The sequence below is a fragment of the Carassius gibelio genome, chromosome B9, assembly GCF_023724105.1.
Source record: "Carassius gibelio isolate Cgi1373 ecotype wild population from Czech Republic chromosome B9, carGib1.2-hapl.c, whole genome shotgun sequence".
Taxonomy (NCBI): domain Eukaryota; kingdom Metazoa; phylum Chordata; class Actinopteri; order Cypriniformes; family Cyprinidae; genus Carassius; species Carassius gibelio.
The window spans coordinates 30943469-30960664 of record NC_068404.1 but is presented as its reverse complement, the minus strand read 5'-3'; the positions used below and the strand labels follow the sequence as shown (position 1 = coordinate 30960664).

General features: G+C 36.9%; 2 protein-coding genes across 2 annotated transcripts in view; both read left to right on the top strand.

Moving 5' to 3' along the window:
• The window catches only part of LOC127964884 (NACHT, LRR and PYD domains-containing protein 12-like), a 1383583-nt gene that overhangs the window by 1073617 nt on the left and 292770 nt on the right, over positions 1–17196 (top strand). The window lies entirely within an intron of this gene.
• LOC127964936 (uncharacterized) overlaps positions 15031–17196 on the top strand; it is a 48229-nt gene continuing 46063 nt past the window's right edge. The window contains exons 1-2 of the mRNA XM_052565485.1: positions 15031–16622; positions 16830–16951. Coding sequence (XP_052421445.1) covers positions 15282–16244 — 963 coding nt within the window. The 5' untranslated portion in view covers positions 15031–15281 and the 3' untranslated portion in view covers positions 16245–16622; positions 16830–16951. The remainder of the gene's footprint in view (positions 16623–16829; positions 16952–17196) is intronic.

Here is a 17196-nt window from a genome sequence, read left to right as displayed (position 1 = left end):
TGTCCTGAAGGTATAGCGGTTAAATAGTTAGGAATCCACTTATTACATGAACAGCAGTGTGATGACAGAATAACAAAGACGAGATGTCCGTACTGCAGAACACCACTTTACATGTCCCTAAACCGACCTGTCTCTACCCCTGGATCTAGATGCATCTCCTCCAACTTTAAATATGTCTTAACCGAGCGTCTCTGCTCGCTGGATCTTGTGTGTTCTGCAGTGAGGGCTACTGACTAAGACTCGTATCTCTTCCTCGTATCTCTCAGATCGCTCATTATTTGTGTGCATCACTCCAATCTGCCACAGCTGCTCGGGACTTTGATTGTCCTCTGAGGAGAGTGAATGATGATTCCAGGCTTCTGAACATGTGTCCAAGTCTGCCTGAAGTCTTGGGAGAAAAGTGTAGTGCACACTGAAAAGGTCCTCAATCACTGATCTGTCGAGCAATCCTTCTGCCTCCAGCGAGTGCAGCGTGTCTGAGGACTTGTTGGTGACCGTGATTCTGACATCACGCCAGAGATGCTCAATCCTGTTAGAAACAATACAGATTGAAATCCAAAAAAATAAAAAAATTCAGGTTGAAAAGCAATGCAGTGAAAAAATAGTTTACTTATACTATTACTTAGCTATACCTACAGATTTCTGAAGTTTCACTGAACTTCTTTTTACAAGTTTTGACAATTGTACTTTATTTATCCTGCAAAATAATTGTAAGAGTAAGATTTAAAGTTGGGGACTCTAATAGATGCCAGTTATGTAATTTGAAGATAGAAACAGTTGAACAGCTGTATTTTCAGTGTAATTTGGTACAAACCTTCTGGAATGATTTGTTCTGTTGAGACACCAAAGATGATCTGCAAGACTGATAAAGAAAGATAAATTAACTTAGGTTCATGCACGCACATTTACAACTCTTTGAAATAGCGGCAGAGAAAACGAAACCGAAAGTAAACTTGAACCGCTCTGACAGACTCCCGTCAGCACTCTGCACATGCACAACTACGTCACGCGCACATTGACAAGACTACCCTTACACCGTGATTGACATAAAAAAAAACATTCAGGTTGAAAAGCAATGCAGTGAAAAAATATTTTACTTATAATTATTATTAAATAATTTGTTACTTAAGTGACATTGAAAAGCTACCTACAGATTTCTGAAGTTTCATTGAACTTCTTTTTACAAATTTAGATAATTGTACTTTACCCTTGGAACTGTTTTTTAAACATAATGTTTGCCCACATAACATGTCTATCTGGAATGACAGCTGTATTTTGGTGAATAGATGATCTATGTTCATCGATGAGTGCTGGAAGAAAGGCACATGGTCACTTACACATGTTATGGACCACTCTGGAATATATTGCGTTATGATGATATCTGTGGTAGATATAATGTAAGTAGCTCCTCTAAAATGTATGATAAAATAATTAATAACATACCATTGCAGATGATTAAATTAGTCAAGAAACAAGTAAAATATTCAACCATTATTCCCAAAATACCTGATCTTATGAAGTTAAATTTGAACTTTGCTGATACAAAATGTTCTCACAGATTTTTGAGGAATTGTCTATTATAACGTTGTTTTCCAGGACGAGTAAAGAGATCTTGTATATTTTATCATTATGATAGGAAAAGTGTCTGAAATTAGAACTAGTTTTCTTACATTTCCTGTCAAGCCTAAATGTAAAGAGGTGCATTTTAAAATTATGAATCATATTTATCCTGCAAATGAATGTTTAAGAGTAAGATTTAATGTTGGGGATCTAATAGATGCCAGTTATGTAATTTGGGGACAGAAACAGTTGAACAGCTTTGTTTTCAGTGTAATTTGGTACAAACCTTCTGGAATGATGCGTTCTGTTGATACACCAAAGATGATCTGCAAGACTGATAAAGAAAGATAAATTAACTTACGTTCATGCACGCACATTTACAACTCTTTGAAATAGCGGCAGAGAAAACGAAACCGAAAGTAAACTGGAACCGCTCTGACAGACTCTGCAGATGCACAACTACGTCACGCGCACATTGACAAGACTAACCTTACAAACAAAGAAGGAATTTAGTATAGTTAATGTGAGTGGGAACTATTAATTATGTGTTTGTTCGAATGGGACGCTTATGTTTTGCGTGCTGTGTTTTGGGGAGTGCGTGAGTGGCCCTGTCCCAAATGAACAATTCATGGGTCCTCGCAGTCTCACGGACGCGTGCGCGTGCCCGTTAAGTCCACGAGACCGTAGAGTGTCCCGTTTGTCATTTTAGGGTTCAGAAGGTGCTCGCGAGCGTCCCCTAGCGGCAGTTATGCGCCTCGATCCGCACTTCTGACCCGCACCGGCGCGAGCTCCAGCACACTTTACCCGACAGACAAAGATAAACGTTATTAACGTGGCTATAATTCTGGATGCTTGAACATGTTGAAATTGCAGCTTTACTTTTCGAAACACGACTTAATCATGCAGCAGTTGTGTATCACGACTACTGTCTGAGAACACAAGCGAGCTGTTCAGTTATAAAGGTTTTACTGACACCAATAACGATTTTATGACAACTGATCTTTTGTCTAAATGTCAATATTTGTGGATGTGGTTGTAGTTATTATCTGGCTAATAACAAGAAGCTCTGAGTGAGATCTAGTAGTTACAGTTTAGCTGCTACACAGCAATATCACATCAGTGTTAGAGACAGAACTGCTCTTTCTTTTCAATAGAACTGAAGTTACACATGATTTCCAATCGGTTTGTTTTGTTAAAATCACCTTACATTATGATACAGGACATTGCTGGCTTTATAGGAGAAGATGCCAGACTTTTGTGCAGTCTACAGATTCTCCAATCGCCGTCGTCTCAAAACGAGAGACCGTGGATCACCTTTCACCTGTAAGATATGACAATATTAGGATTATATTTGGGATAATGGTTAGTTACTCAGTGGATGTCTGTACAATACAGGTCCTGTTACACAGGAACAGCGAGAATATGACATAATAGTATTTCAAGATTGTTGTTGACCCAAAGCTTTTCACAAGTTTGTTTCCAAAATCACAGAATGTTTCTTTTCTTCAGGAGCGAGGACTTTGACAGAACGGGGCAGAATGTCCAGATTAAAGATGCTGTTGTGCCAAACATTTTTAACTTTCCAGCTCATCTTCAAAGGGTCTGTGTATCACTGACCAACAATAATTCAAGCTGTATAAGATTGATATATCAATATGTGATTAAATGTCACTTTAGTTTTAGTTTCTGAAAGTTATATAATGTGTTGTGTATTACAGCACATTGAAGACACTCCAAACGTCTTGACTTCATTTTAGCTGGTAGCAACAAGAAGCACAAGCAGCTCTAGCCCTCATGTGGTGTTCAAAACTCAATAACACCTGTGGTGTTCCCGGTCAAAAATATCCGGCCCATAAAAAAAAGCTTAGAAATCACTCATTATACCATATTTTCACCCAATCTTGGATTCAATCTTTTTGTCAACTTGTTCTCTTTCAATTAGGACTGGTTTTATATTTCTGTTTGCATCTGATTAATCGTGGGCCTCATTTATCTGAGAGTAGGCATCTCATTTTTTGAGTAAAAAACAAATAATTTATGAGTAAATTTGGAAATATGAAAAAAAATTATGAAAAAAATGGCTACTGTTGATCACACTAGTCTACTCTAATGTTTCACCAGGAATTTTGTTTTGAAACTTTTGTTTTGTAAAAAATAATGCACAAAGTCACACTTGTGGTGTTCCCGGTCAAAAATGACCGGCCTATAAAAAATAGCTTAGAAATCACTCATTATACCATTTTTTCACCCAATCTTGGATTCAATCTTTTTGTCAACTTGTTCTCTTTCAATTAGGACTGGTTTTGCATTTAATTTTCAAACTATTTAATTTTAGGAGTCATTTATCCGAGCTTATGCACCTCAGTTTTTGAATGAAAAAAGCATTATTTGTTAATAATTTTGTCAATATTGTGAAAAAGGTGAAAAAAAGTTTAATCTGTTGATCACACTAGCCTACTTTAATGTTTAACCAGGAATTTTTTTTTTAAATGCTTTTATTTTGTACAAAATGGCACAAAGTGACACTTGTGATGTTCCCGGTCAAAAATGGCCGACCATTGAAAATGAATGTAGAAGATTACAAAACACAGGGCTTGTATTTTGAAATGCTTTGATTTTTCAGAAAAGGGGTGCACAGTAACACTTGTGCTGTTCCATGACAATACTGACCATTGTGACATACAGAAAAAAAACACATTAACGCTGTCATATAGAGAATACAAATAAAACACTGTTCATTTTCTTTCAGTTTTCCAAATTATGAACTAACCAAAATAAGAAACTGTGACGGTCTCTGTGTGAACTCATGCAAGTGACTAACAAAAGCATTTTTAAGGTAACTTGCAATTGGTCATTTTTTGTCACTTATGCACATGACTGACAACAGTATAATGTATGTGCCTTGCAAATGTGCACTCTGCATTTGAAACAGACAGTGCCTGTTTTCACATCTTTTGGGGCACACAAACTGCCTCTCTTTTGTTTCTCTCCTTTGCCTGTGCCAGCTGAAGGACCTGGTTCTGGTGTTTGTATGTCTCTCACCAATGTAGCAGAGGGCAGTGCTCTGGGTATATTTTGGCGCCTCTGTATCAGGGGGCTCACCATGGATTTCCCCAGCTCTTCTAGGAACAGCCTCCTCCTGAAGGTTTTCCTTGTGTAATACTCAAAAAAGTTTGTGTGTTTTTACGTGTGTGTGTCTGGGTAGCGTGTGTATAAATGTATCGATACATGCACAGGTCCAAGGGCTCGATGTTTGCAAGCACATATGCTCATATGTGTACATGAAAATAATGAACATGCTCCTGAAAACTAAATTGTTCTGTTATTTTCAGTCTCTCCCATTCACTTTCAATGGTCGGCCATTGTGTATATAAAATCAAATATCTTAAAATCAAATAGAATAAAATATATTATATATTTATAAATATAAATATATTTTGAAATATTTATAAAAAATGTATTTAAATATTTTATTTTGGCTGCTTTTTAATTATATTAAACATATGTAAATATATTTTTATCGGAAATATTTACATATATTTATATCCTATATAGACTATATATATATATGTTCTTATAATAATTTCTAATATTTGTTAACATATTTCTGTACATGTAAATATATAAGATTTCTATATATCCAAATATATAGAAAAAATTAAAATATTCAATTAAATAAACGTAAACATGTTTCATAGAATATATTCTCGTTTACTCAAACTTTGTCAATAAATTAAATCTCCACACATGAAAATGTTTCAATATCAAGATTATAATTTGCCCCTTCTTAATAAATATAATACAAACAAAATTGGACCCTGAAAAACTGGGAAACGCTTCAGACAATGTAACTTGTAAACAGTGACAATATAAATTGACTTATTGTAAAGAGTACATTTATCAACACCAGTTCAGCATGAACCAACATAATTTATGAATGCTTATATTTATGGCACTTAAATGAAAGGTTATCCTTCTGTAAGCATCCAGGGTCAAAACAATATGCACAAATATGCAGGTCTTAGAGGCATTAGAGGTCTGGACGGTCTTTAAACCGAAGCCTGAACCCGGTCCATACCTGAGGTCATCTGATACATTTAGAGCCCAAACCCGACCCGAACCCTCTACAAGCAATGAGTCTGAGTTACTTCAAAAACTGTGATTTTACTCACTCATTGCAGAGAAATATAACGTTGCGAGTCAGTAGCCTGTCGAAGCTGTTTTACTAATAAAAGTGTCCGTGCTGTGTGATGTCTGGTTTCTGTGTCCAATGGTTGTGTGTCTGCGTGTCTATGAAACCAGCGTAGCCCACTGCATGTAGTTTTAGTTTAGCTACAAACCCAAGCCCGACCTGAACCTGAAGCTAATTATTGAACATTAACCTAAACCCGACCCGAAAGCATTTGGGAACCCGTCACATTGTAATGCATCAGCTAATCAGTTCAATATATGGCTGGAATTTTAAGCCAGGATGTTCACTTTATGACTAACACTAGCACTTTTAGAACCAAATTGATTGAATGAATGGAAATAAATTCTAAACCATCAGAACTGTGTTGTTGTAATCAGAATCAGAATCAGAATGAGCTTTATTGCCAGGTATGTTTACACATACGAGGAATTTGTTTTCGTGACAGAAGCTCTGCAGTACAACAGAATGACAGCGACAGAACATAAAACACATAATAAAAGAATAAAAAATACAAATATGTAGACAGTGAATGACAATATACAAATGACAATTGTAGGCAGGTATATTACAAAATGAAGTTATGTATGTACATATATATTGTGTGCAAAATTTAAGTGTATACTAAGTATGTGTGTTAGATAAATAAAGTGTGTGTGTATATAAATATAAAGTGTAGTGTGTTTGCCGTTATTATAAGCTGTTCATAAGATGGATTGCCTGAGGGAAGAAACTGGTCCTGTGTCTGGTCGTTCTAGTGCTCAGTGCTCTGTAGCGTCGACCAGATGGCAACAGTTCAAAGAGGGAGTGTGCTGGATGTGAGGGGTCCAAAGTGATTTTGACAGCCCTTTTTCTGACTCTGGATAAGTACAGTTCTTGAATAGATGGGAGAGTTGAACCGATGATTCGCTCAGCAGTCCGGACTACCCTCTGTAGTCTTCTGAGGTCAGATTTAGAAGCTGAGCTGAACCAGACAGTTACTGAAGTGCAGAGGATGGATTCAATGATGGTGGAGTAGAACTGTTTCAGCAGCTCCTGTGGCAGGTTTAACTTCCTCAGCTGGCGAAGGAAGTACAACCTCTGCTGGGCCTTTTTTACGATGGAGTCAATGTGATTGTCCCACTTCAGGTCCTGAGAGATGGTGGTTCCCAGGAACCTGAATGACTCCACTGCAGTCACAGGGCTGTTCATGATGGTGAGTGGGGGGAGTGCAGGGGGGTATCTCCTGAAGTCCACAATCATCTCCACTGTTTTGAGGGTGTTAAGCTCCAGGTTGTTGAGACTGCACCAGACAGCCAGCTCTTTTACCTCCTGTCTGTAAGCAGACTCGTCACCGTCCTGAATGAGGCCGATGAGTGTGGTGTCGTCTGCAAACTTCAGGAGCTTGACAGAGGGGTCCTTAGATGTGCAATCGTTGGTGTAGAGGGAGAAGAGCAGTGTGGAGAGAACACAGCCCTGGGGAGCTCCGGTGCTGATTGTACTGGATGTGTATTTTCCCAGCCTCACTAGCTGCTGCCTGTCTGTCAGGAAGCTGTTGATCCACTGACAGACGGAGGTGGGCACGGAGAGCTGATTTAGTTTGGGCAGGAGGAGGTTTGGGATGATCGTGTTGAAGGCCGAGCTGAAGTCCACAAACAGGATCCTCACATAAGTCCCCGGTCTGTCTAGGTGTTGCAGAACATAATGCAGTCCAATGTTTACTGCATCGTCCACAGACCTGTTTGCTCTGTAGGCAAACTGAAGAGGATCCAGCAAGGGCCCAGTGATGTCCTTCAGGTGGGCCAGCACCAGTTTTTCAAATGACTTCATGACTACAGACGTTAGAGCCACAGGCCTGTAGTCATTTAGTCCTGTAATTTTGGGTTTCTTAGGGATGGGGATGATGGTGGAACGTTTGAGGCATGAAGGGACTTCGCACAGCTCCAGCGATCTGTTGAAGATCTGTGTGAAGATGGAGGCCAGCTGGTCAGCACAGGATTTCAGACAGGCTGGTGTAACACAATCTGGGCCTGGTGCTTTTTTCCTTTTCTGCTTCCGGAAGACCTGGCGCACCGCATCCTCGCTGATCTGAATTGCAGATGTGGGGGAGAGGGGGGATGCAGGAGGTGAGAATGGTGAGAGTGCTTGATTGGAGAGGTGTTCAGGATGGGTTGCAGGAGCTGTTAATGGTGTGAACGGTAGTTTGGAGAGGCATTGAGGGCTGGTTGCAGGAGTTGTGAAGGGTGTGAATGGTTGTGTGGGGAGGCGTTCAGGGCAGGTGATGGGTGTTCTTTCAAACCTGCAGTAAAACTCGTTCAGATCGTCAAACTGTTCTGTATCTTTGTAGAGTGAGGTATTCTTACTCTGCTTAGGCCAGATATAGCAGTTATGATCGACAGAGGCTTCCTTGTGCATGACTGTGTGTCCTGGAAAGTGTCCAGACCTGTATTTCTCGCTGGGAGACCTCAGATGCTAAAGCAGGAGCTCAGGGAGACCCAATCTGTTGCACATTGAGCGTCTGATTCATAGACTGAAGGAGTGTAAATTCTGTGATAAGAATATTTAGAATATTTTAAATCTATTAAAACTAAAAATCTGTTTAACTTTTTTATAATTATTGTTTTTGTTTATAAATAATTGATATGTTTTCACAAGTTGTCAGGAGTGTTGTAATTTAATTTTACTGCTGATGAAACTTTACATCATGCATGTGACAAATAAACATGATTGAATTGTTTCCCATACAGTATATACATCTAAGTACTAATGAATTATAAATTCAGAACACCACACACACAAACAAATAACATTTACAGAGAAATGACCTTTAATAGGTTAACAACAGATCCTGTACATTTGTGGAAACAGTTCAAAATAAAACATTAGCCTAAAGATTTGTACAAATTGATGGAAACTGATTGCAGGGATTGAAATCACTATGAATCACTGAATGTTTCAAGCCAAAAGTGTTGGAAGATAAAAGTAAAAGTAATCAACCTTTCCCTTGATTGTTGTAATGACTCCCTCATCTCTCTATATTCATATACAGATATATGAACATTACAGTTACCTGAATCAAGAAGAAGTAACTTGTGTCATTCTCAACGCATGTCATCCATTCATTGTGCTTTGTTGTCTATGATGGTTATTAAAGAGCCATTTCTCTTGACATGCCTTCATAAATATCATTCAGGCGCTGCACTCTCTGTATTATTGTTAGTTGATGTGAGAAATGAGGACAAGAAAAAACAAGCATCACAAAGAAGATGTAGGTTAATATAATGTGTATATTAACAGTGTATTGATGGCTGTTCAGACCCAGTGCAGCTGTGAGTAGAGGACATCTGTTGGCTGTAATGTGCTGTTTAGTAGAGCAATCCTGCAGAGCAAGCCCTGCAAACATAAGCACTGATTGGCCAACAGCTCAAATGTGTTTGAGAACAACCTGTAAACAAAACTGACATCAACTGAAGTTATCTCCTGTGTTTGAGGATTCAGGCAACCATAGTCACTGGTTTTACTGGATTAAATAATCATTAGTTAAATGATGTTGGTTTACACTATAGCTAGTGTTTGAACCTTCCTTGGGTGAAGTGTTGGGAACTTGACTAATTCCACTCTCTGGGAAGTTTAATAGGCCTATGTAGCAGAGCTTTGTAATAAACTGCTGTGTAAATACTTGTTAGAAAAACACAGAGTGCTCCAGAGTTGTACTGTTTGGACAGTAATTGTAGGCTGTGAGGCTGTGTCTAAACAGTAATCTGACTCTTACAGTCACTGTCTCAGGCTCCAGACTAACATTTGAAGGTAGTGGCACCAGCACCATCAAGTACTACTGATGGAGACACCAGAAGATTTAGTTTGAGATTATTTACAATAAAGATTATTTAATTGAAAGATTACTATTGATTTACAATAATGAGTGCAATTACTAATAATATTATACATAATAAAACCTGTATATTCATTGTTAATACACATGTGACAGTAATGCATACATTTACTTTTATTTGCATTTTTCAAAGCACTTGTAAAATTTGTAAAACTTTGATAAAATGTTATTTCTTGATTTGATATTTTATAATAGTGATTTTATAATCTCAAAATATAAACCAATAAAGTGGAAATGAGTGACCAGTAAGTGCTCTTCTGCTGCTGTCTACTGGTTAGTGTTAATTTGATGTCTTTTGAATTTTAATAAGTGTTTAACACAAAGTATATTTTGGTCATCACATTAAAAATAAAACTTAAATTTGATCATTTAAGAGCTTTACAGTGTGGTTAGCTGAAAGTTGTTTAAAAGTCCTTGAACTTCTCTCAAAGGGTTGTACTTACACAAAGCAGTAATAACATTCAACCGTGTCTGCCACAACATCATGGATATATATATAGTTATCCTTTAATATTTCTGGTTTTCTATGTCAGCACTGTTTGATCTGTTTGTAATTATGTGCAGAATTTGATTTCTTCTCACTGGATCTTGAAGCACTGTTACAGTGTCCTGAGATCAACACTGGTTCCAGAGTAAAACTGTTCTGAGCTTCGAACAGTTTGATTGTGCTGCGCTGTGCTTAATCAGTGGTCTGAGATGATAAACAATTTCGTTACGCTTTTGTTTGCCATTTGATGTTTCCCACATGCAACAGAAATGGAACTGAGCAACGTGGTGGTCACACCAGTGCAAACGCCAACAAAATGTAGTCAAACTGACAGAAAAATGGTTGCAGTCTGGAGCCATATCTGTATTTTTTAAAATTCTATACTATAAACACTTTTATATACAATACTATAAAATACTATAAACCTTATTACTTTGAAGTTGACTTTGCATCTTACCTGGGGAGTTGCTTGGTTGGTTTGGATATTTGCTAGTGTTGCTATGAAGATAGATAGATATAGCTTCTCTTGCCCATGGATAATTCAGTTACGCTTACAGTCTTATGTACAATTCCACAAAAGTTACCCTGTGCATGCAATCTTTATAACTTCATTTTACCTTCATAGAAATATATATTTTCACTTAAGCTGAAATCTCTTGTTTCTCAGATGTTTCACCTGAAAAGACATAAACAGACATATAATCTCAGGTGTGTCTCCTTTAGAGTTTCAGAAGAAAACAATATCTGTGCTCATTTTTGCCAATACACAAACATCTACAATCAAAAGTCTCATTACCTCAACGTTGACTTATGTTTTTCATCTAATAAGTATATTTAAACTCTTATTTACATGAGCTTGAAGCTATGATTGAACATATCCAAAACAACCCAGAGAAATGTCTTGTTTGTTATTACTGCAGTCGATGATTTCTGCAAACTACTGTAAAAACTAGACTGAGTACAGTTAGAACACAATTTACTTGTTATATTAGTCAATTACTATTTAATGCACTATTACTATTTCTAAATTATACTCAGTATTAAGGAATTTACTTTTATTCAGTTACTAATTGTGATGTCAGATGCAGTTGTGGCCTCCATCAGTTTAACCCAAATGTTTAGGTCGTGAGCTGATACAGTGTGTTTCGTCTGTACCCATGACCACCTCACACATCTCTAAACTGCACAATAACCTTTACTGCACCATGCTTTTGTCAATTTTTAGAACAGAAATGAAACAATAACAAAAATCTAAGTTCAGTTTTATGTTCATAAATGGACAAGAATCTATGCTGTGTTAAACTGAAAGGGTGAAGTGAAATTCTTACCCTTAAAAATAGACTTTGTTCAAAAGACTATCCTCATATTTTACAGCCGTACATCCTTTAAAAATTCCTCCATACCACATTCAACCTTCAAATCTCAGAGAGCCTCCTAATTCGGCTCAGAACATGAAAAGTGACAAAAGTTAATTATTTTACATTAATCAAAAGAGGGTGCTGCAAGCTACATTGGTTGCTTGGTAATGTGCTGCTACTTAATTCCTGAAGAACTGAATCTGGATGACAGCAGGACGCTATTATCATCAATTCTCAAAAGAGACAGCTTTGTCCCTATCAAGGTAGTATGTTGAATTAAAATAATTCTGTTTGTGTGTACTTTATAACGGCCTTTATATCTCTAACTTTATAACTTTAATTTGTTGTTTTAACAGAGACTGAAATTGATGGAGACACTTTAATGAACCTAACTGAGACTATGAAAGCTTAAATATTCCCAAAAATGCAGGATTAAGTCAAATTCATAAGATTACAAGAAAACCTAAATTCAATTCAATTCAATTCAAGTTTATTTGTATAGCGCTTTTTACAAAACAAATCGTTACAAAGCAACTTTACAGAAAATTATGTTTCTACAATATTTAGCAGTAGCTAGTAGTTTGTGCACATTTGACAGGATTTTAGAAAAAAAAAAAAAATAATAATAATAATAATAATACAAGACGTAGTCAGCTAGACGATGAACTATCAATATTATTAATTAAGTTATTATATGATTCAGTCACACATTTAGCAATAATTGTTAGTTCTGTTTGTTGATTCAGGGTTAGCATCATCTGAGGTCCTCTGAGGTTCAGCATCATCTCTTCTCAGGTGTTCTGGATCCAGACTGGAGCTTGTGTAAATCCTAGTTACCACGGGATGTAAATCCCGTGGCGAAACATAGAAACAAAATACAGACATCATTAGCATAGCTGCTGATCCAACAAAGTAAAATTAGTTTAACCCGAGCTAATGAATAAAAAAGAACCTTTGATCAGATGCAACTACACTCACAATTTAAAAGATACATTATTCGAATGCTTGGTGAAAGAGATGTGTTTTTAATCTAGATTTAAACAGAGAGAGTGTGTCTGAACCCCGAACATCATCAGGAAGGCTATTCCAGAGTTTGGGAGCCAAATGTGAGAAGGCTCTACCTGCTTTAGAGGACTTCGCTATCCTTGGAACGATCAAAAGTCCAGCGTTTTGTGACCTTAGGGTGCGTGATGGGTTGTAACGTGGTAGAAGGTTAGTTAGGTACGCTGGAGCTAAACCATTTAGGGCCTTATAGGTAAGTAATGATAATTTGTAACTGATACGGAACTTAATAGGTAGCCAGTGCAGAGACTGTAAAATTGGGGTAATATGATCATATTTTCTTGACCTCGTAAGGACTTTAGCTGCTGCATTTTGGACGACCTGTAGCTTGTTTATTGACGAAGCAGGACAACCACCTAGAAGTGCATTACAATAGTCCAGTCTAGAGGTCATGAATGCATGAAATAGCTTTTCTGCATCAGAAACAGATAACATGTTTCGTAGCTTGGCAATGTTTCTAAGATGGAAGAATGCAGTTTTTGTAACATTGGAAATATGATTTTCAAAAGACAAATTGCTGTCTAATATAACACCCAGATTTCTGACTGTAGAGGAAGTAACAGACCATCCGTCTAGTTGCAGATTGTAATCTACAAGATTCTGTGTAGTGTTTTTTGGTCCAATAATTAGTATCTCTGTCTTATCCGAATTTAATTGGAGAAAATTATTTGTCATCCAATCTTTTACATTTTTAACACACTCTGTTAGCTTAGATAATTGGGAAGTTTCATCTGGTCTCGTTGAGATATATAGCTGAGTATCATCAGCATAACAGTGGAAGCTAATTCCGTATTTTCTAATAATATTACCAAGGGGCAACATGTATATTGAAAATAGAAGGGGACCTAGGACGGATCCTTGTGGCACTCCATATTTTACTGATGATAAATGAGATGACTCCCCATTTAAGTAAACGAAATGGTAGCGATCGGACAGGTAGGATCTAAACCATCTTAGAGCCTGCCCTTGAATAGCTGTATAGTTTAATATATAGCGTATATCGTCTGGAAGCCGCTCCTTAAGGGAGGGGTTCTGTCATGATTCTGCCTTCATGTCCTGACTTTTCTCTAGTCTTGAGGCAGGATCATGACAGACCCGTGTTTTGTGTACAAGCACATGGCCTTGTCTTTGGGCCATGTGCTTGTGTTGTCTCGTTCCCTTGCCCCGCCCCCCTTGTTATCCTAGTCTTGTCGTGATTGCCTTATCTGTGCCACCTGTTGTGTCTTAATTAGTTCCCCTATTTAGATCCCCTAGTGTGCTCTGTCTTTTGTCGGTTCATTGTTCCACATATGTGATAGTTTTCCTTATCGTGAGTGTCTCTATTTGTTTCTGTATCCTTGAAGAAGTCTTTGTATAACCGTGAGTGTTTGTTTGTAGTTAGTGTTTAGAGTCCTTGTTTATCTTGTCAGCCCAGTCCTGTTTAGTTATTTAGTCTTTACCCTAGTCGTTGTTTTCCCCCTCGATTGGTTTTGTTTTCCCCTTTTTGTGATTAATAAACCCTTCGTGTTGTGATTCCTGTCTGCACTTGAGTTCCTCCTTGCCAAACCGTAACAGGAGGAGGTTAATGTCAGTGAAGTATGGGGTATGTTAAGAAAGATGGGTGGTTTTAAGAGACATTTTGGAATGCCTGTGTTAAATAACGGGGAAAGAATAGCTGTGACTAATGCTGATAAAGCAGACATGTTAGCAGAGGTGTTTGTTAAAGTACATAGCAATAATAATATATCAGAAGAAATGAAAATAAATAGAGGAAAAGGTATAAAGGAACATCCAAATATTAGGATTGAGAAAAGGCCTTCCAATGTACATCTTGATGTGGAATTCTCATTAAATGAATTAAAGAGAGCTGTTGGTAGAGTCAAAAAAACTTCGCCAGGAAAGGATGAGATATGTTATTTGATGATCAAAAATTTATCTGAATTTTCTCAGAATTTTTTATTGCGTCTTTTTAATAAAGTGTGGACATCAGGGAGACTTCCTTCTGCATGGAAACACGGTGCTCCTGTTTTAAAGCCAGCCAAGAACAAACATAATGCTGAAAGTTATAGACCTATAGCATTAACGTCAAATTTGACGTGTAAATGAATGGAATGTATTATTGTGTGTAGATTAAACTATATATTAGAAAGGAAAGAGATTATTTCACCTTATCAGAGTGGATTACGTACAGGACGAAGTACATTAGATAAATTTAGAAACAGACATAAGAAAGGCTCAAGTTAATAAAGAGGTGGTAGTAGGTATCTTTTTTGATATTGAAAAAGCATACGACATGCTCTGGAAGGAGGGGCTGTTAATACAATTTGAACAATTAGGAATTGAAGGCAGAATGTTTAACTGGATTAAATATGTTTTACTTAAAAGAACTGTTCAGGTAAGGGTTAGGGCTTCATATTCCAGGATATATAAAATAGATAATGGTACTCCACAAGGAAGTGTGAGGAGTCCAGTATTGTTTAATATCATGATAAATGATGTGTTCAAAAATATCAAAATATATATAGGAAGATCTCGCTATGCTGACAATGGAGCGTTATGGAAAAAAGGGGTCGTAATGTATCTCATGTGACAAGAGTCATACAATCAGCAGTTAATGAAGTGGAGAAATGGGCGAACAAATGGAGTTTGCGACTTTCGGTGACTAAAACTCAGCTAGTTTGTTGTGCGAAGAGGAATCATATTCCAGAAATAAAAGTGAAGTTATATGGATAAGTACTTGAACAAGTTAAAGATATAAGATATCTAGGAATATGGATGGATTCCAGGTTGACCTTTAAGATACATATTCAGAAGTTGATTGATAAGTGCAAAAAAAGTAATAATATACTTAGATGTGTAACAGGAATGGAATGGGGAGCTAGTAGAAAATCTTTATTAAGAATATATAGTGCACTGATTAGGTCAGCAATTGATTACGGATGTATAATTTATGGATCTGCTTCTAAATCCTTGATTAAAAAAGTAGAAATTGTTCAGGCACAATCTTTAAGAATATGTAGTGGAGCTTTCAGATCTTCTCCAGTATCAGCCATACAAGTGGAGGTTGGAGAAATGCCTATAAGTTTACGAAAATTTAAATTAACTATGAATTATTGGATAAATGTAAAAGGGCATTCAGAATTACATCCTGTAAAGGACATATTTAAGGATTGCTGGGAATATGGGAAAAATGAAATCAAAAGTTTTGGTTGGACAGCAACTAGAGATGCAACGATTTTAGGTATTACAGAAATCTCAGTTAGTCACTCTGTTGTAATGCAGAATATTCCTTCTTGGATGCTTCCTATGCCTCAAGTAGATTTTCATCTTCAATATATTGTTAAGAATGAGAAAACAATATCTAAGGAGTTTGTTGTTCAACAATATCTAAATCAAAATTACTCTTCAATGCTCCATTTCTTCACAGATGGCTCTAAAGATCCTGTATCAGGAAATTCATCTGCAGCTGTATATATCCAAAGATTACAAGACAAAATTCAGAAAAGGATAACTAATTTTGTATCAGTCTTTACAACAGGGCTAATAGCAATTTTATTAGCTATTCAGTGGGTGGAGGAAGTTCAGCCTACTAGGGTAGTCATCTGTACTGATTCCTTGTCAGCTTTAAATAGTTTATTAAGTGAACAATCAACATCAAGGAAGGATTTAATCTATGAAGTACTTATAAATCAGAATATAAATTCCATATTAATACTACCGATTAGTTTATTTATGTAATTATTGTTATTTTGTCATGTATTTATTTATATTTAATTACTTATGTTTAATTAATTAATTTATTTTTATTTATTTCTTTATTTCTTTTCCTGTTAATGCTTCATACTCCAGTCCAGTTGGTGGCGGTAATACACCACAAGTTGGCTTGTCAGCCGCCATTAAATCATACAAGAAGAAGAAGAAGAAGAAGACTCTGCGCCATCTTTGTTTTCCGTGTCTCGAATAAAAGTGAAAGTAAATGTTCAGAGTTAATGTTTCTCAATTTAAACAGAATCAATTCTATACGGAATTTCAAAGTGTTTCATAGGAACTAAGCCATGATTTCCCTGTAGCTGCTTCATTGAAAGGCGGTGGATTTTGTGAATCTGTGTAAATAAGGTGAGTGCTGAGAGCTTTACAGTGACTTCCGTTTTCAGATTCACTCTAAAGGACGTTTAGTTTTATATGTTTAATATTTTCTTGTTTTGGCAGATGAGGGTGGTTTGATTATTGTTTGGTGTTGTGTGTGGTTTATTTGATCATTTGTTAACACACGACTAACATTGTGTATCTGAACATGTGTATCTCATGATCTGTTTCTCTCAGGATCCGTTCAGCTGAATTATTGAGTTTGTTTGTCATTTCTATTCTATTCTGGAGATCAGATTCTGTTTCATCATGGAGGACACACAAACATCCACAGATCAAGAGTTTTCTCCAGGATGCAGGTACTTTGAAGATACACTGTTTTAAATAACCTTCATTGATGGGAGTTTTCGTGTCTGGAGACAAACAATATTGTGACAATATAGAGACGTGACGTGAAATTCAACCAAGAATGGTGACCCATACTCCGAATTCGTGCTCTGCATTTAACCCATCCAAAGTGAACACACACACTCTATGAACACACACACGCACGCACGCACGCACACTATAAACACACGGAGCAGTGGGTATCATTAATGCAGCA